This window comes from Vipera ursinii (genome assembly GCF_947247035.1).
Source record: "Vipera ursinii genome assembly, chromosome: 3".
NCBI classification, from domain to species: domain Eukaryota; kingdom Metazoa; phylum Chordata; class Lepidosauria; order Squamata; family Viperidae; genus Vipera; species Vipera ursinii.
In genome coordinates, this window is record NC_139516.1 from 178,028,416 (window position 1) to 178,053,520 (window position 25,105).

At 34.5% G+C, this 25,105-nt stretch overlaps 1 protein-coding gene and 1 long non-coding RNA gene across 4 annotated transcripts; one reads left to right on the top strand and one right to left on the bottom strand.

Annotated features, from left to right (window-relative positions):
* Positions 1 to 2,121: 2,121 nt before the first annotated feature.
* Positions 2,122 to 17,038, top strand: MCMDC2 (minichromosome maintenance domain containing 2; the record flags this gene model as incomplete). The annotated part of the gene is made up of 14 exons (XM_083361194.1): positions 2,122 to 2,224; positions 2,320 to 2,450; positions 2,540 to 2,599; positions 3,966 to 4,161; positions 5,415 to 5,537; positions 5,827 to 5,934; positions 9,236 to 9,364; positions 10,865 to 11,102; positions 11,424 to 11,629; positions 13,209 to 13,375; positions 13,738 to 13,914; positions 14,061 to 14,203; positions 15,599 to 15,708; positions 16,679 to 17,038. 14 exons carry the CDS (start codon positions 2,122 to 2,124, stop codon positions 16,843 to 16,845), a joined length of 2,058 nt encoding a protein of 685 aa, XP_083217320.1. The 3' UTR covers positions 16,846 to 17,038.
* Positions 17,039 to 17,207: 169 nt separating this feature from the next.
* On the bottom strand, positions 17,208 to 24,834 carry LOC310639469. 3 transcript variants are annotated; one of them, XR_014492318.1, is made up of 3 exons: positions 24,618 to 24,834; positions 18,513 to 20,110; positions 17,208 to 17,663 (listed from the first exon to the last, which is right to left on the bottom strand). It is a non-coding gene; the product is annotated as an uncharacterized lncRNA (long non-coding RNA). The 3 variants fall into 3 exon arrangements; XR_014492319.1 differs by having other exon boundaries at positions 18,513 to 18,811; positions 24,618 to 24,809; XR_014492320.1 differs by lacking the exon at positions 24,618 to 24,834 and having other exon boundaries at positions 18,513 to 20,845.
* Positions 24,835 to 25,105: the final 271 nt, after the last annotated feature.

Genomic DNA, 25,105 nt, shown 5'->3' on the forward strand with positions numbered 1-25,105 from the left:
TGCTAAATGAAAGATGAATGAAGCAGCCTTGCCAATGGTAGAAATACATGAAGGAGAGGAGGGAAGCAGAAAGAAGGCCCAAGGAGAAACAGGCATAAACCTTTAACAGAAGATACAGAAAGTTTATTAATTAGAGTTAGAGTTTAAACAACAGTATCCCATAATCCATGTCCAAAGAGAGATGACGGGAATGGGGGAAGAGGATATGTCAACATCATTCATTTGAATGATCATCTAAAGGGGCTTCTGAATCCATTTCCAAAATCCATTCAGCTTTATCTTATCACATGTTCAGAATTTTTTTTTTAGTAGAATGAAACACATCACAAGAAGCATATTGTTTCCCTTACCATCCAATAGTTTGGAGGTGATTTTGATTTTTTTTAATTAAGAGAATGAGTTTAGCTTAACTTTCACTTTACCTCATTTTAAACTACCACTTTTGAGATCCATTTAGTTTTTCAAAATACAAGCTGTTAATTGGCTATAGCAATTGGTGAATCTCTCATAATCCCATTTCACACATGGCACAGGTTTGAGGGAAGGCATCTATAAATAAAGGAGGCTGAGGCTGCCACAAGTAGTCCTCGAGTTATAATAATTCCTTTAGCAACTGTTTGAAGTTACAATGATGCTTAAAAAATGACTTACAACCACTCCTCACACTTATGACCATTGCAGCATCCCCACTGTTATTGTGAATTTGGGTGTGACTGACTTAAAAGCCACTTTGGTTAGCAAAGGAAGTTCTGGTCTCAATTATGGTCATAAATTGAGGACTATCTATTCAGGTACGTTCTCACTTGACAAATATCATTAGTACTGTAAAGCTATGCAATATTTTTTTCCACATCATTGTCTGTTTCAGGTGCTGCATGTTACAAGCCTTTTCATCTTTAGCATTCACACTATCAGCTGAAAGCCTTTCCATTCAAAAAGACTACTAGCCCAGACAATTTCACACTTTATATCTATCCATACACATAATATAATTCAAACTGATTATTGTTACAATCTTCAGTTTTGAAACGAATCAGTTAAATCACACTGACCTTCACAATTGAAACTAAGAGTAAATACTACCAAGTTTAATTCACTACACAAGTAACATATTTAATTTTGAATGATTGCAGTACATACATAGATATTTTCAGCAATTATATGTGATACCATTTCTTGCACAATCCCATCTTCTGAGAGGAGCAACTTAAAATATAACATGGCTAAAAGGCCTTATTCCTACAATGATAATTTCTAGATAACATTTTTTCTGTCTTCCAATAAAAAAAATTTCTGTCCGATGATAGCAACACTTAATAGTTTGTGGTGGCCATCCAAAAGGTTCTGGCCTGGTTTTGAATTTAATAGAAATTAAACATTAGATAGATAACCTTTATTGTCATTTTTTACTGTGGGCACAATGGCACACATTAAAAATGAAATTTAGTTGCTTGTTCTCAAAGTGTACACATACATAACACATTTAAACATACTAGTATATACAACATATGTATAGACCTACACCTTACATATAAGTAACATATAAATATTAATCACTGTCCATCTTGAATATATAACGGAAATATTGAATTTGAGTTCAGGAGCAAGTTGTTGGGGAGCATGACAAGAAATTACTTCCATAGAAACTAGAATGCTTTTATAGGTTGTAAAAATAATAGCTAGTTCCTGATGTTACAATAATGCCAGTATTATAGGCAGTCATCATTTTATGACCATAACTGGGACCGGACCATCCATTGCTAAACAAGGCCATTAAGTCAGTCAGGTCCAATTTTATGATCTTTTATGCTGTGGTTAAGTGAATTATATTATTTATTTTAGTTTTATTAGAAACTTCATAAGGAGTGAAGGCGGTTTCATTTCCATTATTATATACGGTAACTATTGAAAATACATATGATATTTAGCTATTCAGTACTCAAATTTTCTTTAGAGCTTAAGCAAGAGCTTATAGCAAGATGTGATCTTTTATTATTCTAATACAGTTCACTAATTTCCTTTTTATTGCACATTTAACTATCCCAGAATTGTATTTTTGATTCTTCACAGCAACATACACTTGTAATCTAAGGATTGGGTAGAGAAACACGATTAGAGTAAATGAAGTTGGATCTTCTGAAAATGAAAGAAGCTGCTTTAATTTATCTTGACAAGAGTGGTGGTCTTCAGAAATTTGTTAATGACTGCAAATCATATTGTAATGGTATTTACCTAAAATTATTATTAAGCAATCAGAATTACTTAGCTTAAAAACAGTAAATAGGCAATTTTAACATTTATTTATATCTGGCCTTACAGAATCTAGCCAAAGTTGCGCTGTTTTCCGGTTTCTTATATTGATAAACCCATGTGATATTACTGAGTTGGATGCTACCCTTGGAAATTATATTTTGCATCAACCTGTGAAGAGTACTCAGATTTTTCAGTCAGTAAGGAATCTTTTACATTTTGATCAAATATTCTATGATTATTCTGAACCATAATTTTCTCATAAATTGAACTGAGTTTTGAATTACAGGTATGTTTTACTACAGTTAAAACATTGTCATTAATTCAACAATTAGAGACTGAAGCTCAGGTGAGTTTTCACCATTATTTCATTCCTATTTTTTCTAAAATAGTGGCAACAATTTGTATTTTAATTACCTTATGCTAGCATATGACAAAAATAAAGATTTCTTGCTGTTTTAATTATATAGCTTTCTGCCCTCCTGTGTCCAACCATACTTGGTCATTAAAGAATTCTATTCTATTCTATTCTATTCTATTCTATTCTATTCTATTCTATTCTATTCTATTCTATTCTATTCTATTCTATCTTTGGTTTAATATTTTTTCTGAAATATAATTCTTAAGGCAAAATATATTTATTGTAAACTTATTTATGGTAATATTAGATAAATAGAAAAAAACCAGACCATTCATCCACATGCCTACAAATTCTCATTCACACAGACAGTTCTTGTTGTGTAGTAACTTTTAACAATAGCAAAACTAGCTTTCTATGTATCATCATCAGTCACAGATTTGTTCCCAGTCTAAGATGAACATTGAAATACTGTAGGTAACTGGTTATTTTTCCTGCAGGCATATTTGTTTATATCTCAGAAATAAAATTATCAAAAAAAGATGTGGAACTAAACTGATATGTAGAAGGCTTTAATGTTTCTACAAATAATCTACATTTTAAAGAACCTTTATTTATATAATGTAAGTCAACTGAAATAGTTAACTAGATAGGATACTGCGGTAGATGATACGGGATTCATCTTGTTTTACTGGAAAAAAATGTGTCTGCATTAAAAATATTGACATATAAAAATACACAAGATAGTTTGAGTTTTAGGCTTGTGGGTGAACTTTATATTCAGTTAAAATTTGGAAATGAAGATGGTAGAGGACAGGAAGGCCTGGAGGAATGTTGTCCATGGGGTCGCGATGGGTCAGACACAATTTCGCAACTAACAACAAAATTTGGAAATAGAGTGGTTTGATCAGTTAATATTTTAAAACATACCCTTTTCCTATTTGCAAATGCCCTGTTAAATGTGTCTGTGTTTTGTGGGTATGTGGGTGTAATATTTCTGTGCCTGTGCCTGATCAATTTTGGGGGAAACAGACTTTATACTGTATACCCTCATCTGTTCAGATATTCATGCCACTCTTCTATACTTGGGAATGTCTAATTGGCCATGGCTGGGAGTAGTGCAGTTATTTTTCCCCTGTTTTGTTGTCAATTTGGCCACATCCATGTTTTAATTATTTAGCCTTGGCAAGCCACACAACCTAAATGTGTCTCTTCATTCAAGAAACATTACTTACCCCTGCTTTCTTCCTGGAACTTATTTATATTATAATAATATCATTATAAGTGTTTAATAATGACAATATTTAAATATCTGTCCTATTTGTAATTAGCTCAATCATTTTTTATTCTCTTTTAGATGAACATAATTCTGAAATTAACACATTTACCTTCCTTGCCCTGTTACATTCTCAGTCTTTGCAAATTTCCATTTGATTATACTACTCAGAGGTTTTATGTGGCAGAGGGAATAGTGGTTGCAATGAGTATCATAACAAAGTACACACAGGGAGCAAGATTTGTTTGTTCTGAAGAGACATGTCAGTTTTCTGAAGGTATACTAGTAAACTTGAACTCACATTCTTTCATTTTTAAGCCCAACTTTAAAGTCTATAACTTTGTTTTAGATACTATATTTTATTTCCTACGTGGATTCATATGTTTATTTTATTTTATTTTATTTTATTTTATTTTCCTATACCAAATAATAGAAAGCAGGAGGAAGCAGAAAGAATTTTCTTCAATATTCATCCTAATACAAAACTCGTTATTTAAAATACAGTAGATTCTAAATAAGTTGAACTACAAATTTTAACAAGTTGAGCATGATTTCTTATTTTCAAACAATCAGAAACAAGATGTTTTTAAAAGCTAGATGTGTTTTGGGAGAAATATTTAAGTGTGACATCAAAACCTGCCTGTATTTCTACTGCATCTACCCACAATGTAGGGTTCAATAAATAACTGTGTAGTTACAACTCTCCTCTGAAACAAACTTATATTTGAAAGTTGAAAAAGTGCTTCCTAATTTCAGTTGGATTAAAAAGTTGGAGCAGTTAGTGCCTGTTGTCAATTTATGTTGTCCTAATTTCTCATGTGAATCAAGCACCTTTTGGCTTACTATAACAAAAGGTATACACATTTATGAATAATTTCTGAATGACTGGGAGGGAATGACAAGGAATGGGATAGAAATTCCAATACAGTTTTGGCAATGAAAGTAATTGGGTATCTCAATTCTTTGAATTTCTTGCATGTGCATTTATCCTTATGTGTCTCTCAGTAAAACTTTGGGCAAAATAGGCACCCTAATGGCATTCGGGTGTTGTTGAACTACACTTCCCAGAATCCTGCACCTTTGGCCATGCTTCTTAGGGATGCTGGTAATTATAGTTCAGCAATGTCTAGAATGTCACAGATTGGTTCCTCTGTCAATTGTATTGAGCATATCATTTAGTATACGACTCACAATATAATTCATTATACTGGATTAGGTGTATTCAGAATTATCAGCAGTGAATTCCACATATAAAGTTCAAAAATGATAAAGTGCTTGCTGTTTCTACTAATCTAACTTTGGTGAAGCATAAAACACACATTGTAGCCAACTGAGCCAACTATATAAAGATATTCTAATAGAGAAACATCTGGCTGGGGTTATAAGGGATATAAAAGTGATGTCATGTTTTCAGCATAGTATGGAAATATTCTGTTAAAGTGCATAGATTTTGAGCAGTTTTCTGATAAAAAACAATGAAAAATATTAGTTTCTTTTGAATTTTTAGAAAACCCTTTTGTATGATTCTAGGGTTTCAGTATATAAGAGTACATACTGCCGGAGCTACGGAATCTGCAACACTAAGAAATGATTTTGTATGCAGCTTATGTATGTCACCACTGAAAGAAGACAAGAAATATCGAGTACTTGGTGGTAAAAACTAAATAACTCTGCTATTAATTCAACATGATACAATTTAAAGGGATCCATATTATGTAAGGGGAATAGCTATTGGACAACCATAGAGAAAAAGAAGAGCACACAGATGTGAACATTAGAAAAGTACATGAATGGCAGTGTATGTAAATCAGTAAAATAGATACAAGTGGAATTTTTTAAAAAATAAATCATTGATTAAACTTTGTTTAGGCCCAATTCAGCAAATAAATTTATCTAAAACAAAAGTTTATATTGTGTATTGTATGTTTTTCCCCTTTTTAAGATAAACAAGTGGTTGAAATGATCGACTCTAAAGCAGTTAGTGTATTACAGGGATTTTCCGGAAATAAAACACATTGCAGATTTCAGTCATTTACAGTGTTTCTAAGAGGTAAGACATGTGTTTCTTTTTTGACTTTAAGCATTTGCATTGTTTTTCAGGGCAAAGCTTTCCAAAATAACACTCAAAGATAATCCTTTTTTCTATCCATCTGTGCTATACCTATGCTCCTAAATGTTTCCCACTTCCTACCCAGCCACCAACTCCTTCCTTGAATGAACTGATACATCCCTGTGAAATTATGCTGTTATGATGGAAAGACTATAGTATTTCAGTATCATTCCCTTTCAGAAAATACTATCCTTACTGTTTTCCAGAATTCTTCACATTTGCATGATAGGGTGCAATTTACAGGTTAGAAATTTGAATTTAAACACAGCAACTTCTTTTAAACATTTGATTTCAACATTTTCAACAATGTTATTTGTTAAATTCCTGGGAAAAATACTTCTTGTATCAATTATAATTATATACTTTAAAATTATTATATGAATGAAGGGTGAGGCACAATTACATGTTTTACTTTTGAAAATATTCAACAAGGATTTGATTAGAAGAAGGAAAACATTCTATTTTCTTAGTGTATTTGTCTTGGAAATAAAATATAAACATTATGACGTGATTATTTTAGATTTAATTTTTGTTTAAGACATTAATGAAGAAGAAGTAATAAAAATAAAATTCAAGACTTCAGTTAAATAAAGACAGCTACTTTAACTACTGCAGCAGTATCTTGTCTTACCGGGATTTGACTTCTCTTTTCCATTCTTTATGACAAAATTGCTCTGTGGTAATTAGCTTTTTAATATTGTTTCTTAAGTTAGCTGTTTTTCCTTGCCATTTCTTGTTTTCACGATCCAATTGCATATTCTTTCTTAACAGAATTTAATTCCCTATTTATATATTTATTTAATTACACAATCTCCCCTTAGCTAAATAAAACAAACAAAATCTGTAATTCCTGATCAGTGATTGTGTTAAACAGCAGCTTGTTCAAAAACATTTTTAAAAGAATAATATGAAAAAAGTTGATTGATATTTGTATGCACACTAAACTGTCCATGTCACCATTGTAAAAGTACATGTGGCACAAAGCTGAAAATGTTAACTTATGGAACAAAGCAATTTAATTTTCTTGGCACAATTTGTGTTTAAATCACATCTGTTTAGACCTGTTTTAAGAATGTCTTCTATTAATTTCAAGAAGGCTAAAAGCTTTATCAAAAACCTTCTTCTCTTCTCTATCCTAGCTTGCACAAGCCCCCAAGTTTAGAAAGTGGTAAATATTGAGCCATGAATCTCAATTATCCTGACAGTGTATTTCCTCATGGATGTTATTGTGTATTACTTCTGCTGCTAAATTGGAAGAAAAGTTAATATAAATTGTACTGTCCCTCAACTGAATTTTACTGTGCTTTAGCAGTGTTACCAAAATACAGTGTTCTGCTTATAGAGTTCAGGCAGAAAAATCTCAGGACAGCAAGTGATATAATTTTGGGCTTTCTTTCCCATCCCGGTCACCAATTACTTTTTGTAACATGTAACAAAGCAGGGCTGGAAGACTAAAAACATATAGGCATTCTCTTGGGATACAAGAGAAACTGGACAATTAGCTTCTGCCTAATACACCTGTAAGCCAGATTTTTCTGATGGTGGGGGAATAGGACTATCTGCTAGGAGACCAACAATGTTGTGTTTAAATCACACACAAACTGAATTTGTCATTTGGAAGAGTGCGAGAGTTGCCTTAGGATTATAGAACAATGGAAGAGATCAGCTATGGAAGATCAGTTGTCCTAGGGCAGAGGTAGGCAACCTCGGCTCTTTCATGACTCATGAAGTCCATGACTCATAAAAGAGCCGAGGTTGCCTACCCCTGTCCTAGGGTAAACATTAAAATCCAGTTGATAGGCCTATTATGCACAAGTTATAGGAATTCTGCAGCACAAGCCAACCTGAATGTAGAAGTCTAGGTTCAATGAGAGGCCAGGAGGTTGACAGTCCTATTTTTAAAAACTTAAGATGTTACCAATATTACAATAATTGTTAATATTCCAAAACATCAATATTCCTATTCAAAACAAAAAGAATCATGAAAGTCATGTCTAGTGTCTCATTATTCAAGTCAAAATGGCTATATAAGTGAGTACCTAATAACCAATGGGAAGGAGGAGTGTTCAAAAAATGGTCAAAAAGTACTTGCCAGATTTCTGTCCGGAACTCATCATTGCCAGCCTCATCAAGACACTGTGGATTTGTAATATAATAATAATAAATAAACTTGGAAGGGATCTTGGAGGTCATCTAGTCCAACCCGCTGCTCAGGCAGGAAACGCTATACCATTTCAGACAAATGGCTGTCCAGTCTCTTCTTAAAAACTTCATAGCTTCTGGAGGCAGGTTGTTCCACTGGTTAATTGTTCTGTCAGGAAATTTCTCCTTAGTTCTAGGTTGCTTCTCTTTGGTTAGTTTCTATCCACTGCTTCTTGTCCTGCCTTTGGATGCTTTGGAGAATAGCTTGACTCCCTCTTCTTTGTGGCAACGCCTGAAATATTGGAACACTGCCATCATGTCACCCTCGTCCTTCTCTTCATTAACTAGACATACCCAATTCCAGCAAATGATCCTTATGTTTTAGCCTCCAGTTCCCTAATCATCTTTATTGCTCTTCTCTGTACTCTAGAGTCTCAACAACCTTTTTACATCATGGTGACCAAAACTGGATGCAGTATTCCAAGTGTGGCCTTACCAAGGCATTGTAAAGTGGTATTAGTACTTTGTGTGATCTTGATTCTATCCCTCTGTTAATGCAGTCTAGCACTGTGTTGGCTTTTTTGGCAGCTGCAGCACACTGCTGGCTCATATTTAAGTGATTGTCCACTAGGACTCCGAGATCCCTCTCAGTTACTACTATTGAGGAAGGTACCACCTATACTATGCCTGTACATTTGTTTTTTCTTCCCTAAATGTAGAACCTTACTTTTTTCACCATTGAATTTCATTTTGTTAGATAGTGCCCAATGTTCAAGTCTGTCAAGATCCTTCTGTATCTTAAGCATATCTTCTTTGTACTATATTTGTATTATTATTGTTAAAATATATCTTATCAGTATTCAACTAAAGGAGATAATACCGTATAGGTGTATATTGCTTTTTTTTGCACTTTGTCTTGTTTACTTTTTGCTATGATTGTTTCTTTTTTCCTGTTGAATTTATATTTTAACTTTAGAAATAAAATATTTTAAAAAATTATTCTTAAGATATCTTCACATTGTTGGAGGGATATGAATATGAATCCATAGAATTATTGTGCCCTAGAAAATCCTTACCTGCCTATTTGTATTTTCCCCAGATGAATTATCCAATAAAATGAAAATGGGAAATCAATATAAAGTTATAGGAATTCCAGTCTATATGCAAAGCTGCTTACAAGCCACAATTTGTCTTGAAGCTAACAACATATATCCTTCTAATTCTACAGGTAGGACAAAAGATCCAATCTTTTTCTACTTCAGCATTTCTCAAAATGTGATCTAGGGACTTCTGAGAGTCCCTGACCCCCTTTCACAGGGTACATTAGACAAATATATATTTAAAAATGTCTTAATTTCTAATACAATAAATACTGATAGACATAACCCACCTCTTTGGGGTCTATAAACATTTTTAAGACGGGTATTAAAAACAAAAGGTTTGAGAAATACTGCTTTATTTAATAGATTTGTTGTAAAAAAATTATTTTAATTTTCAGGACATTCAATCTCTATAAGACAGGCAGAGAGAGTAATCTCTGGTGAGCTCAGGAGCCAAAAGTTCCTGAGAAAGAATAACAAGGTAGAGGAAGCATGCAGAGCTTTCTTTAGCAATAACTCTCCTCTGGGTCAGCTAAAATGAGCCTTGGTGGAGCAGTGGGCTCATGCCTCCTTAAGTAACACCAGCTGCCTGCAATTAGTGCAGGTTCGACTCCCACCAGGCTCAAGGTTGACTCAGCCTTCCATCCTTCCGAGGTAGGTAAAATGAGGACCCAGATTGTTGGGGGCAATTAAGCTGACGTTGTAATTAATGCCGCTTGGGGGGTGGTGAAAGCTTGTAAGCCGCCCTGAGTCTTCGGAGAAGGGCGGGATATAAATGGAATTAAAATAAAAAATAAATAAAAGTTGACATTGATTTCATGGCACATCATCCATCCATCCTAGATCATGTAGGCAGGAGGGAGGGGGTATGCAATGGGAACAGTTGGCAACATTCTGAGACATTGCTCAACTGCCCTTCCAGTAGAGATACATTGGGGTTTTTTCTGCAGATCAGAGTCTGATCTATTTTTAAACTCAGGTTTTTCTTTTGTCAACTTCTTCCCTTCACAGAAGTTGACCCCATCGTGTTCAGGACTCGTTGCAAAATTTATTTTCATTGGATTGGAAAGAATAAAAAATTATGACTAAATAATATTAATATTGGTTTCTTGTTTTGGAATGGAAATTGTTAACATGAACTTTTAATTTCAGAACCAAGTATCCCTATTCCTAAGTAGGCAATTATACCTACATCTTTTTTCTGCTCTAGTTTTGTTTAGCCTAGGACTCAGGAGTAGGCAACCTCGCCTTTTATGACTCATGGACTTCAACTCCTAGAATTCCTGAGTCAGCAGCTGACTCAGGAATTCTGGGAATTAAAGTCCATGAGGCATAAAAGAGCCGAGGTTGCCTACTCCTGGCCTAGGTAATGTAATATTAATCTTGTATTCCCTGAAATTGAAATCTTTCAAATCCACTCATTTTCTTACTAGAATTCAAGAATTTATCTCCTTTTTGAACTACAATTTTGGAACCTGATTTTCCTTTAGTGCTAGTTTATATTATTTCCTGATGTACGTACAATGAATTGAATCCGGAGTTTTGTTCTACTGGTACCTTTACTAAACTCTGAATTTCATCCTTGTAGATGTTAAAGTATGTATCTTGTTTTTCTTTGTTTGTATCAGGGCCACCTTGTATTAGTGAAAAATTTAAGTACCTGCTTTCTTTGACTTCAAATTCATGTTGGAAATTTACAGCGCTTCTGGCTGAAAGCTTTGCTTCAAACGTTCTTCCATCGGGCATTTATAATACTCTGAAATTGGCTATATTGTTGAGCTTAGTACAAACTATTGATGGAGATGACAAAATAGCAGACTACTTAGATCTTCTGGTAATAACAAATGATTCTCTTATACTGGAGAGGTAATTATTGTCTTAATGGAGAGGTTGTTGTTATTAGCTTTCCCCAGTAGGAAAGCATGCACACACTCTCTCATACACAAACACACACTTGATGTTTAATTTAGCAACCTATGCTTTTTTTTATTGTATCAATAACTGATGTTGCTGTAATCTGAATTACACATATAACCCCGCCTTTTCTGCATATTCAACTGAAATGCAATACTATGGTGAATTATAGCTTTAAATTATAGCTTTAAATATGGTGAATTAGCTTTAAATTTATTTACCTAAAATACTGCAAATTCATTAGTGAATTATCTATTTTCCTCAATTATCTAGAATTATGAATTATAGTATATGTCTTGTGCCCCGAGGCATTCGGCACTTTCCATCCAGTGAAGTTTTTCCAACTGTATCAAAAGATAAACATGGGACCGGAACTGCTATTATTCAGGCTGGTAGTGCTTTAATGGCTAAAAATGGAATATGCTTCATTGGAGAGCTGACTTCATATAAGAAAGAGAAACTTGAACAACTACAAACAGGTACGGCAGTTAACAAGTATTTGTAAGACCAAGGATAACTTTAAATATTTCTGCTACTTCTACAGCTTTGAAATCCCAAAGAAATTCTTTTTATCACCAGAGATACGTATTTCTATACCAGTCAGTTTCAATGCTGTGCAATCAATACTTTTTTATTACAAAGCTGTATGGAAAATTTCCTTAGGAATACAATGCTGTATGTTCATTTCACTATATTCTGCTTGACAGTTGCAAGAATGGATATATGCATAAGTCTTCATAGACCTAAGAATGCCTTCTTGCAGCACACTTAAAAATATAGTAATCTGCTTTCTACCAATTTTTCAGTCTGGTATCTGACATCTTCAGATACTATGTATGTATATCCTGGAAGCAATACTGACAATGCCCCATATAAAACATGCAGAATATCTCAAACTCACTGAAATCTCATGATTTAGTGGTTTTTGTGAGACTTCAGACAACTGGAGACTGGTTTTCATGTTGGATCACGATAGCACCTAAAATTGCTACTGCATGTCTGGCTGACAAGGTCTTCAGGGTATGAGGCAGAGTTCTTTCATATTATATTTTTCTTTTAAAACCAAGAATTGACCTTGAGATTTATTGCATGAAGGATATGTGCGTATTATGATTTCTTTTATTGTGCTATATCCTAATTTAAGAGGGACGCGGTGGCTCAGTGGGTTAGGATGCTGAACGTGTCGATCAGAAGGTCGGCAGTTTGGCGGGTCGAATCCTGAGTGCCGCGTAACAGAGTGAGCGCCTGTTACTCGTCCCAGCTTCTGCCAACCTAGCAGTTCGAAAGCACGTAAAAATGCAAGTAGAAAAATAGGGACCACTCTGGTGGGAAGGTAACAGCGTTCCGTGCGCCTCTGGAGTCTAGTCATGCCGGCCACATGACCACAGAGACGTCCTTGGACAAGCGCTGGCTCTTCGGCTTTGAAACGGAGATGAGCACTGGCCCCTGGAAACGACTAGCACGCATGTGCGGGGGAACCGTTAACGTTACGTTATCCTAATTTAATGGTATTGCAAAATACTGTTAACAATAATGAAATACATTGGTGAAAGTCACAGAAAAATGACAAGCTCCATGGCCTGATACATAAATATACAAATAAAACTACATATATAGTAGTTCAAAAGTAAGTGTAAACTAATCATGTTTTCTCCAGATTCTGGTAGTTCCAGCAGACCAGATTTAAGATGATTTTCACTTGTAGAGATTGCTATTTTCACTACCAAAATAATCCCTTCAATATCTGCTGAATTATCTGAAATAGAATGCAAAATACCGACTTTCTTCAACAGAAGCCCTCCATTCAATGTTGGTTCGTTTAGTAAATAGAATGAATTCTTCTATTCATCAAGTTATAGTCTGGATCCAAACCATATAAACTTTCTGTGTGATACTTTTGAAAGAGAGGAGCATTATAGAAAGAGCATTTCTGTAATGGGAAAATATGCAATTCATATCCAAGTTCCTTTAAAAGCAATGGTTTAATACATATAGTAAAGTAAATTATATAAACCACCATATTTTAAGTAGCATTTTTCTTCTTGCTGTTTTAATTAGTACTAGAGAGCAGGACAATTACTAAATTCATTCCAGGAAAGAAATATGGAGAAACTACTGATCAGCAAGTTATTTTTCCAATTCAAACAAGTTTCTGGTCATTTATTGATGTGGATTCATCTTCAAAAAAGCATATACAACTGGATAATACTGTAATTGGCCAGTTGGTGAGTCTATACTTAGAACAGTAATTGCATAATATTGATTAGAAACAGTAATACCTTTCAGAAAGGCACTATAGAGAAAATACCAATTTAGCAGTAATTTTCCCAATCAAGAAATATTTTCATCGTTCTGTAACACTTGGTATCACACAACTATAAACAAATTAGATAAAAATCATGGTATAACAGCATAAATAGTATCCAAGAAATTACTGCCATAGCAAATATAAGTTCACCAAGTGTTATTCTGAATGCTCCCTTTCCAACCTTTTTAAAAAATCATTGAGCCTTGCATTTTTAGAATCTTTATTTTTAAATATTTTTAAAATGTTAAAATTCTATTCTAAATTATTTTTTGAAATTAGGACTTAAGCTTGATTTCAGCTACTCTTATAGATGCCTTTGGACTGTTGATATACTGCAATGAAGCATCATGTTGTCATTCTCCATTTCCTGTTACGAATTTCATTTTAAAAAAATCTATTAATTCAGAAGAGATTTATTCTATCACCCAACAATTTCAAACCCAAGATTATGAGGAAGTAAGTATTTTTAGAAATTATAACTAAAGAGAAACAACTTTTTAATTAAAATATTTTATTAAAATATTAATACTTTAATTATTAAATATACATTAAATGTATGGGTGCTTTTTCATTAAATATTATCATTTTTACTGTCATTTCAGTTTCTGGCTTTTTCAAAGAATTTGCATGTAGAATTATGTCCGGAAGCAGAAAGGTTAATTCATGGCTACTATCTAGCAAGTCGAAGAGTCAGAACACAACTCATGAATGGACCTAATCTCTCGGCAACTTCACTAAAAATCTTGTAAGTTGACACCTGCAGATTAAATACTGAATCACTGCAGTTGGTAGGTTAGTAACACAGTTGTTAAGTGCATTTTCCCACTGTCTTTGCTTGACAGAAAGTTGCAAAAGGTGATCCCATAACCCTGGGACACAGCAACGGTCATAAGTAGGAACTAGTTGCCAAGCATCTGAATTTTGATCACATGATCATGGGGCTGCTACAAAGGTTGTGTCAAAAATGGTCATCAATCACTTTTTTCGGTGCTGTTGTAACTTTGAACGGTCACCAAATGCAGCGTTTTCCAACCTTAGGAACTTGAAGATGCGTGGACTTCAACTCCCAGAATTCCCCAGCCAGCTATGCTGGCTGGGGAATTCTGGGAGTTGAAGTCCACGCATCTTCAAGTTCCTAAGGTTGGGAAACGCTGACCAAATGTACTGCTGTTAGGCAACGATTATTTGTAACTGAGTGCTAAGATAAATCTTCTGCTTCCATATATACCTGCGTACCCTTGTGTGGTATCGACTATGGGAATGATCTTTTCACAAGAGTAGGTTTCTTGATAAGACTGACTTGAGTCAACTGTACATATCTCTTATTAATACTATACAAATCTGAGCTTTTATATGTTTTGTAAAATAATATAAAGATATAGTGAAAAAGGATTTTAAGCATAATCTAAATTTGAATTCTAATGTATCAGTAATGTTTCTATGCTACTTTAGTCATGCAGGTTTTAAGAGGCTTACAGTAAAACATATGATAAGATACATTGCAGCAATTCAAAATTATCAAATGTATCACATAATAATAATTACTACCAATGCCTTCTTCAGAGATATGGGCACTTTCCCCTTCTGCAATGAGATAGTCACATCCACCATGACCTAGCTCCCTCTCCTTCCCTGGCAGCACATATATAAGCCAATAGCAGGTATAGCTCCTTTCTGGAAGACTGTCCACTTCTGAGGATACACAGTCACTGTCTTCTCAGATAGCACTGTTAGCTGTTTATTCCTAGTTAACTGTTCAGATTCTGCCCAGTAGGTACATAAGTCCAAGCAAATGAATAATTTTTACTGCAAGATGTTCTGCTAGTGATCAGAGTAGACGCCTGGATTTTTCCTATCCATCATTTCCTAAAAGGATCAAAATAACCTTTAAAAAAGCCAATTTTTATACTTATTAATCCTTTATCAGCTTATAAACATAGTTTTTGTTCAGCAATGGTAATATTCAGTACAATATTCCAATATATATGGGGAGAGAGAGAGAGACCGAGAGCGATGAAATAGTAGCTATATGTGTTTATGTACACGTTGGAAGAGGATCATAAAAGCAAGATTTTCAAAGATAAAATTAATCATCTGAAATGTTGTACAATGGATTTAAAAGTTATATTTTTGTTTGTAGGATTTCGCTGTCTAAAGCGCATGCTAAGCTGAGACTAAGGACAAAAGTACTCGAACAAGATGTTTTAATTGCAGTGTTATTATTTGAATCATCTCTTACTTTAAAATATGGTAAAAAAAATAAGCCAAGTAATTGCTCATAAGTCCAAGTTAGATCACATAAGATCCTCAACAGGAGATTTCATACACGTAGTTGAACGCACAAGGCCAGAGACTGCAAATAGCAGGCAATGCTACTCATGAGATTTCTGTTCTCTTTCCTCTTACCAAATAGGCTGAAATAATGTTATTGAAAAGTAATAGGAGATATTTTACTATTTACCTTCTGGTAGTACATGTTTCAATTTTCAGAACTGATTCAAAATTGCTTGTTATGTGTGTGGGGCTTTTGGGGGGGGGGGAAAGATTGCTAAATTATTAACCTTTCTGGTTCAGCTTAATGAAACCTGTAATACTTCAGCATCTGAATAGCTATTGAGTCTCTATTCTTGAGATGGAAAGTAAATAAATGTTCATATTATTAAGCATAGTTATAAAAGTAATCACTTTCCAAATTAATGACATAGGAAATTTGAGCAAATGTAAAAATTTGAACCATCAAGTATTAGGATATTCAGTGGTTAGAATAAATTTCCATTTCCAGGTACTATGTAATCCATATTGCAGCTTTTTAAATAATGTTTCTTTAAGGCATGATTTGGAATCTTTTTTCTGATGAAAAGCATTCCTTAGAGGGGATAATGCCAACCCAAGAGGGGATCTCACCACTTCTCTCCCTGGTATCCTCTCTTCTAAGCAATAGGCTGAAGATCAGATAGCCTGCACCTTATTAGCTGTCTGAATTGATCTATTATATAGATTGGTATTAGGGAGAGAACGTAGATAATTTTAAAGATTATTAGAAAGGCATATTTCTAAAAGGTTTATTTTGCAATTATATTTCATATATGAAAGAATATTTAACTATAACTTTTCAAATAACAATTTTATAATTTGCAAATTTACGTTCAAAAACAAATTCCTAGATAAACTTGTAATTTTAAGTTATTAATTAATTTAGAGATTGATTTTCTTTACACAGGTGCTTCTGTATTTTGTGTGGCTCCTAATGCACTTTTTCCATTTGAACTCAATTCTGAGAACTCCCTGAATCAAAGAGATATTTACTTGATGGAATACCACCAACAATTGAAACAGTTCATTGCTACATATGGTCCTGTGACACATATTCTGAGCAGTGAGATTTAGCAATACACAATACTGAATCCAATTCTCAGGAAAATTCATTCATTCATCTAGCCTATCTTTGCCCTTCCAAGTTATATAATGGAATACATTAATGCTATAATGACTGGTCATGTTTCAAACTCAGCCTTTTTTAAAAGTCTTGTATTTCAGCTAAAGCTAACATTTTATTCTTGTTGTACAATAGTAGTTTTTTTCCTATACCATATTGGATTTTTCTTATTTTGAATGTTATAACAAGCATAGTAGGTATATTTGTTTTAGTTGCCTCATCAAATTTTGTTTTCTGTTAATGAAATTGCATTCAAATTCCTCACCCAGGATTTTACTCTCACCCCCAAAAATCAGTATCACATTCTATAATATAAAACAAGAAATGAAAATTTAATGGAATTCAAAAATATACAGGCTGATATTCACTCTCCCACATGGTATAAATAAATGACAGTTCATCAGCAATGACTTAGATTTGTTTCAGTGCTAAGGTTTACAATAACATTAAAAACAAAGATATACACATACACAAGTCAAGCATGGTTGCCGGATTCTATTTTACAAAAATGTAGGAAAATAGTCTTTATAGAACCATGTTACCTATCATGGCAAGTCTGCCTTCCTCACCCAATCTTCATGCAGAAACAAGAAAAATTCTGAAAGTTTTCAAACAAGCTAACTGAAAAAAAGTTATTCTTTCCAGGTAATCTGAGAAAAAAATATGATGAAAAACATACTTTACAACTACATTAACATCAAACTAAAATATTTGTTCAAAATTAATTTCATACTGGAAAATGATCACTCCCCATTTGTCTTGTCATAACCTGCAGAGAAATAGGGAGATTAGTATATCACATTAAATAATAGCAAATTGCATTCTTATATTAAGGTAATATATTAAATAAAAGTGGTTCATTAAAGTTGTCATTTTTGTTTTCAAATTAGATAAAACTATTTTCAAGTTAGCAAATGTTTAGAATTTTCAGGAAATATAACCATCTCGAATACAAGTGTTTTTATTAAACTTAAATTAAAATTAAACACATTTAAGTTCAATGTTGTAATAAAATATTTTGAATACAAAATTTCAATCATTTTGGCCACCATCATTTAGCATTCAAGATGCAATAACTCTAGTCTTTTAATCAGATTTGTATTTTTTTTTTACAAAAAACTCCCCCTCAAATTCTTAAATTCATGTGACATTTGCAATCATTTCAAACTAATAACTAATTTTTAAATATAAACTCTCCAATTTCAGAACAGCAGTTCATCACTATTTCAGGAAATATGCCAAAAATCACTTTAGAAAGACATCTTAATATACAATATCTAAATGTTCTAAGCAAACATTTTACATGGTATAATTAAAGCTTTACTGGCATCTCAGAATTGGAAATACACATCACATATTCAGATGGGTAAACGGCAAAGAAAATCATCACTGTGCCAGCAATAAAAAATGTATCCCATAAATAAAAAATGTATTAAAGTATTTCCCATTTTAGTACTGATTTGCAAATATGCTTGTTTTTTTATTTCAAAGGGGAAAAAAATAAAACAAGCATTCGTGTGATTTAAATCTTCCAGAAATATGTATTCAACTTTTCAAATGCATTTATTAATCCAAATCACAATTCTTGCTCTCTTCATATAGTAACAGCAATACTCACCATTTCATATGGGGTCCAGGAAGGCATACTGATGGCTCCAAAACAAACAAACAAAAATATGGAAATCAAATAGTTGGCAATATTTAAACATAATAGTATTTTTAATGTAATAAAATGGAAGCATTTAGGATTTTTAAAATTTTGCATTTATGACTAAAATATATTTATGAATGTATTTTAGTGCCTATAAATTGCTCAGCATGTAGGTATGCAGATCTCATTCTATGCCATACTTAAAAAAAATCAAAGCACAGCTAAACACTGGATCGTCTCCTTGAATGTACTTTGAATCTTCTTTTCTGAAAAGAATACATTAAAAACATTACTCTCTAAATTTATTATTCCCATGTTGCCACTTCATAAGAAATTAAATAGGAAACTATATGCACATTACTATTTTTTTAAAAAACAGTTAATCTGTTCCCATGGAATCAACTATTATCACAGAAATAAAATATATCATTTTACTTTTCATGCACATAAAAGCTTTAATACAATTGCACATATTTTATTCATAAATGCAAAAATAGTTACATAGAGAAACCTAGTATGGTAAATGTGCAAAATATGTTTAAGGTATCAACATGTCAAAAAATAAATGGATTGTCCAATGGACAGGAATATAGGACTTGAGGAAGCAGCTAGTGTCTCTGAAATAGTCATGAGCTGGTTACACTGTACAAGGAACTAACTAAAACCAGGTAACAACAACCCTCACCTGAATGTTACATGACTTTAAAACACCCAAAATGCCCAAAGAAATGCTGGCAAATGATAATATCTCAGTTGCAAAGATAATAATTGAAAACAACTTGCAGTATGTTGAAGTAGTTATAAAATTCTGAAAAGGCCTTTATTCTACAATTTGGGCTATTGCTGTTCCAAAACTCGTAAGAAAATTACGAAAGAGTAGTTATATCCACTATTTTACTCCTGCACTATTCTAATGAATCAATCTTTTTATAGTTACTCTTGTTTAATAAGAATGAAATTAAGGTTAAGTATTACACTTTCCATTGTTTGGAATTCCAGCTATCTGAACTAGTACATATTCCCTATAGATTTGGTTCAGGCAGAGAGCTAAGTACACTGTATTTTTCAAAACCATCAAATCAAAGTCTCAATAAAATGGTATTCCTAGGCTTAAATTTACTGTTGCAGAGTGAAGAGGACAGAGGTCATGGCTCCAAGGTGACTCTCTAGCTAATCCCTGCACTGACAAAGAAGCAATTAATCATTAGAAGTGGGACATCTTAGCTGATGCTACTGATTTATGAAGACATCAACCGCAGTAATGATCACTACTTGCACAATTCATCATTATTGAGACAGCTTGGCAGGGTAGAAATAACTCAAAATAATCATTACTCGAAGTATATTTTCCCTACAGTTTCTTTAAAACCTTAATTAAAAGCCACCCAATTCTAGAAAATATACACAAATGGAACCAGGAATTAGCAATTTTATATACAACTAAAAGACAGATGCATTAAAATACCTATTACATATAACATACATATGGCGTGCTTCAAAAATGAAACTTACTGTCTGCTCCGGGGTTGTAAAACTTTAATGTATTTTATGTCCAACCCTGGATCCTATGTATTATAGAAAACAAAATGGGCATTTTTTTAAAAAAAGTACTTTTATTAAGGCATTCTTTTATTATGTTTATCATTTATTTTGAATTTTATGAAACTGCTGTACTTTACAATACGTTGCACAATATATCTCATGCACAGCAAACACTTTATTTTTTGTTTTTGGGAAATGAAAGTAATATTGGGAATGTTTTGTTACTTTTACAAAGATAGCAGACTCCAGTCATTTTTCTGCCTGAAACAAACCAGCAAACAGAACGACTCAACATAGAATGCTCAACATAAACATAACAATTAACCTTGAAGTAATGGCAGTCCTCATTTAGCAACAATTAAGCAAAGCTGTCACTAAATGAAACCGTGACTGTGCTTATGATCCTTCTTTCTACTTATTTTGCTTTACAGACCTGCAAAGGTCATAAATGTGAGGATGTGACTGCCACTGTAACAAGTTACGATGGAACTATGAATGGTCCCTAAATGAGGGCTATCTATATATTATAGACAGGCAGACAGAGACTCCTGAGAATACTGCAGACACCCAAAAAGCAATCTGATGTATCACTGAACAAATCAACCTGCAGTTCTCACTCTAGGCACAAATGACCAGGCTCAAATTATCCTTCTGCAGATACATTATGAGAAGACCTAGCAGAAGAGAACAACCAGCAGCAAGGTGCATAAGACTTACAATGGCAATGAAGGCACCATTGGGAGACTTGAAAGAACAGGTTAGAGCAGACATGTCAAACACAAGGCCCGGGGGCCAGATCCGGCCCGCGAAGTGGTTTCATGCGGCCCACGAAGCCATCCTGGAAACAGTGAGGGAACGGCCCCCACTGCCTTGGCCCTGGCCCAGAGACCCCCCTTCTGCCAGAGACCCCCAGATCTGTCCCACTCAAGGCACCCTTGATGTGAATGATGTAGAGCTGGCCACGCCCACCCAGTAGGCCATACACACTCTAGCCACACCCACCCAGTAGGCCACGCCCACCCAGGCCCCTTGAGGGCAACCGCAATGCTGATGTGGCCCTCAATGAAATTGAGTTTGACACCCCTGGGTTAGAGACAGATTGTCACAGAGAAAATCTATGTGGTCCCTGAGTTGAAAACAACTTGATGACACATAATCATTTTCATAGTGTGATAGTATGATAGCAGGTCTTGGTCAAGAATATTGGACAAAATAAATTCCTAGGAAGAACTAAGCTAAATATGATTTTAAAAGAGGATAGCACTGAAACAAGAAGCATTATAGCTATGTTTCCAAAAGGGAAGCTCTATTCCAATGATGGTGAACCTTTTAGAGACTGAGTACCCAAACTGCAACCCAAAACCCATTTATGTATCGTCGGGTGCCGGGTGGGCATGGCCCATTGGGTGGGTGTGGCCCATTGGGTGGGCGTGCCTGTGGTGGTAACGGCAGACTGGGTGGGACTAAATAGTTCAAAAAATCAATTCCAACTTTGCAAGATCTTTTTTTCCCCCCCGCGAGTTGAAATTGATTGAACCTTTTTTTTTTGCACACAGCGGCGGCGGCCTAAAGCAAAAAGGTTTCATAAAACCCAGCTGAAGGCCTAGGAGTGGGGCGACGGCATGCGTACCCAGAGAGGGCTCTGAGTGCCACCTGTGACACACATGCCATAGGTTTGCCACCACGGCTCTATTCTATAGTCTTTCTCTGCACTAAGCAGATGGAAAGTGACAGCCACAGGCTGTCTTGAAATCAGTCAACTTAGAAACTACCACCAACTTGTTTCCTAATGAATGTCTATTTCAATAATAATAAAAATGTCTTTTTGCCTCTGAACTATCAATAGCGGTGCAGCAGTTTGTGTTGATATGGTCATAATCCTTTCATGCATTAGTTATGTAAATCAATGGAGGTGATTCACCACACACAGAAATGCAACAAGCAGAAAGCTTGGAAAGCAATCTTATACAATAAGCCTGAAAGACGTATCAGCTTTAACAATTTCAAAAACTCTCCTATAAAAATATTCTTGTGCATTCCAAATCATTTCTTCTGAAGAATCTGTAAATTCTTTCTATTTACTATCTTTAGTTTGGAGAAACCAAGTTATGCACTGGAAGTAATTACAGGAGTGTAAGAAGTATGCCTAAAATAATAAAAACATTTTTAAAAAGTATGACCATCTTGGTTTGCACAGATATATTTAAAAATATCCGTTTCTCTACCAAAATATATTTGAAAAATGCTTTCAAGTTATTGTTTCACAATTTAGCACAAGAAAGTTTTTTATTGCTTTCACACTCATAGTGTGAGTTTTCAGATTTAATTTTATAGTTTTTTTTAAAAAAATGTATAGCATTCCAAATTTAATTCTGTATTCTTTTAGTAGTTGATCACTTGACATAATAGCACAGCCAATCATTTGGTTACCATTTGTATTGTGTATAGGTTTATGACAAGCTCACCTTGTCCTTCACAATCAATTACAAGAAAGATCTTCCTAATTACATGCTAGAAAATTAGTATCAATAAGTTTCTCTCTAAAATCTGTGTAGTAGTAACACCAGAGGTATGTTCTGACCTGTAACACCAGAGGTATGTTCTGTTTCATCAAACTATTTTACTGCTTCTGTAATATCAATATTACTTATGTATAACTATGTAATATGTCATGCCATTGCAGACAAAAATCTGAATTTGAATATATTCTTTTCCAAATAATCATTCTACTTCTATACACCCCTTTGTTTTTAGATGTACAGCTACAGGTATGAATACCATTTACCTCAGGGGTGTCAGGCCGTGCCCACCCCAGCTCTGGCAATGTAAAAAAAAGTCATGATATGTCTGGACACATCACATGATGTGGCGAGTTTGACACCTGTGATTTATCTTAACTACAACACATTATGGCATCATATACTGTTATCAGATATAACCTAGATAAAAGTTGTAGACTTTTGCACAACAGCACCATCTTGTGACATTTAGAGGTTCTGAAGCAAACCAAAGTACTATTTAAGAACTTGCCATAATTTTATTTCCTTTTATATTTTATAAATAATTCAAAATGGCAAGCACACACAATACTTCTACCTTCTATTTAATTACCTGATGGATAAAATAATGTAAATATACTGAATTGTACTAACAATTTCAGTAAATTCAGATGTACTATCTAATTATTAAACAAAATAAACTGGTTTTCAACAAAAAAAACCTTGAGACCATCAATATGGCAGCCATGTTTTATACTGTCATTCTTTCATGTAGGTTCAATTATTCTAAAACTGCCTTTTCATATTGAGTACTGCAGTTCTGATTTTTCCTTTTTCCTTCCCAACGATCTATCATCCCAGCCTCTGTAATATAGTCAATAAATTCTGGAAACTTCAACATTCATCATGGCATAAAAAATTGCAGTAGTTTGCAATTTACAATAGCACTATATTAGAAAATGCACTACTAATCTGTTCATTATGACAAATGTAAAAATGTAATCCAGCATAATTGAGTAATATTTTGCAATTCCAGTACTGCCAAAGTTTTGTTGCATTTTGTTGCCTTAAATAAATTTCATTTTAAAGTGTTTTTTAAAATACTGACTTAAGATTTGTTAGCCATTTGTTTAGATTCTTTTAAACTTACAATCAAATTATCGTATCTGTTCCCTGAATTTATTAAAACTGTTTGACATGAGAAAATGATCTGTAGCCCCATAAATAGATTTACTAGCTACTGGCCTAATCTCTTGTCACTGCACCAATCTAGAAGGTAAATTTTTATTTAAGGAACAGCTGCTTCATTCCCAATCACTTTTTCCATTCTATCCCAGCACACCACAACAAAGAAGATTCAGTTCAGCAAATCCAATCTTCCCGACCATGTTACTAGACAGAAAGTACAATTCAGCAAATTAGTCAATAGTCTAGTAAGGAGCTGATATTGTAAACTACATGAAAGAAGTTTTGATAATTCTTCAGGCTGATTATGACAGAAGCAAGTACCGTAAATATGCAAGCGACCAAAGCTTAAGCTCCTCTATTCATATTAGGTGTCTCTCCAGTGTGATTTTAAGTGCAATTTTTTTTTTTAAAAAAAGCCTCAAGCCCTCAATTTTCTAAGACTTGGTGAACCAACTAATTCGATCCTCCAGTGCCAGGCCAGCCTGCATAAAAAGCGGAATGGCTCCTCCTTACACACCAGTATTCTCCTGCCAGACAATCGAAAGAGATGAACAGGTCTCTGACTAGCCCGGGGGGTGGAGTAAGTTGAGGCTTAAGCCCCTCCGCCGATGGACAAAATGGCGGAAAGCTCGATCTATTTTGAAGGACAAGGAGGATTGATGTGGTTTCTTGAAAGGGGCGCCATCGTCTTTTTCCGTTCGACCACCCACATCAGAGCGAGGGGCTCCGAAGAATCTCTTCTATAAGGAAGCTCTTCTGAACCGCCCGAGGACCCTTTCCTGGCGTAGCAACTGTTTGAAAAAAAAAAAACCCCGAAGCGATCGCCCCTCTGCCAAATTTCTACCTCTCAAGCCCTCGGTGCCGTCCGCTAGAAGGTGCCCACTCGTCGGAGCTTATCTTTGCTTCATCACATTTTTCGATTCAGAAGAACGAAGGAACCTAGCAAAACGGAGGCTTGCGAGGCCTACCTGCCCGTATTTGAGGGCGCTCAACGGCAGCCAACTCTAACCGAATCGCGCGCGCGCGCACACACTCACACACCGCTTGCGCGCGGCTCCTTCGCCACGCGGCGAAGCAATAAGTCTCGCGGCGAGCGGAAGCCACGACAGTCATTTGGAGGGCCACGTGATTCAAGGCCGCCCTCGGGCTGGGTGGGCCGAATATTTTTTTCCCCGTCTATTTGGTAGGTTCCTATTATACACCGAAGTTTAATGCCGGCTGGCACGACTTTAAAAATACAAATGAAGATTTCGGAGATTTCTTTTAGGCTGCTTTTAACAAACGAGCCAACCACTCCAGCTTACAAAATCCAGCAATAACAACAACAACAGC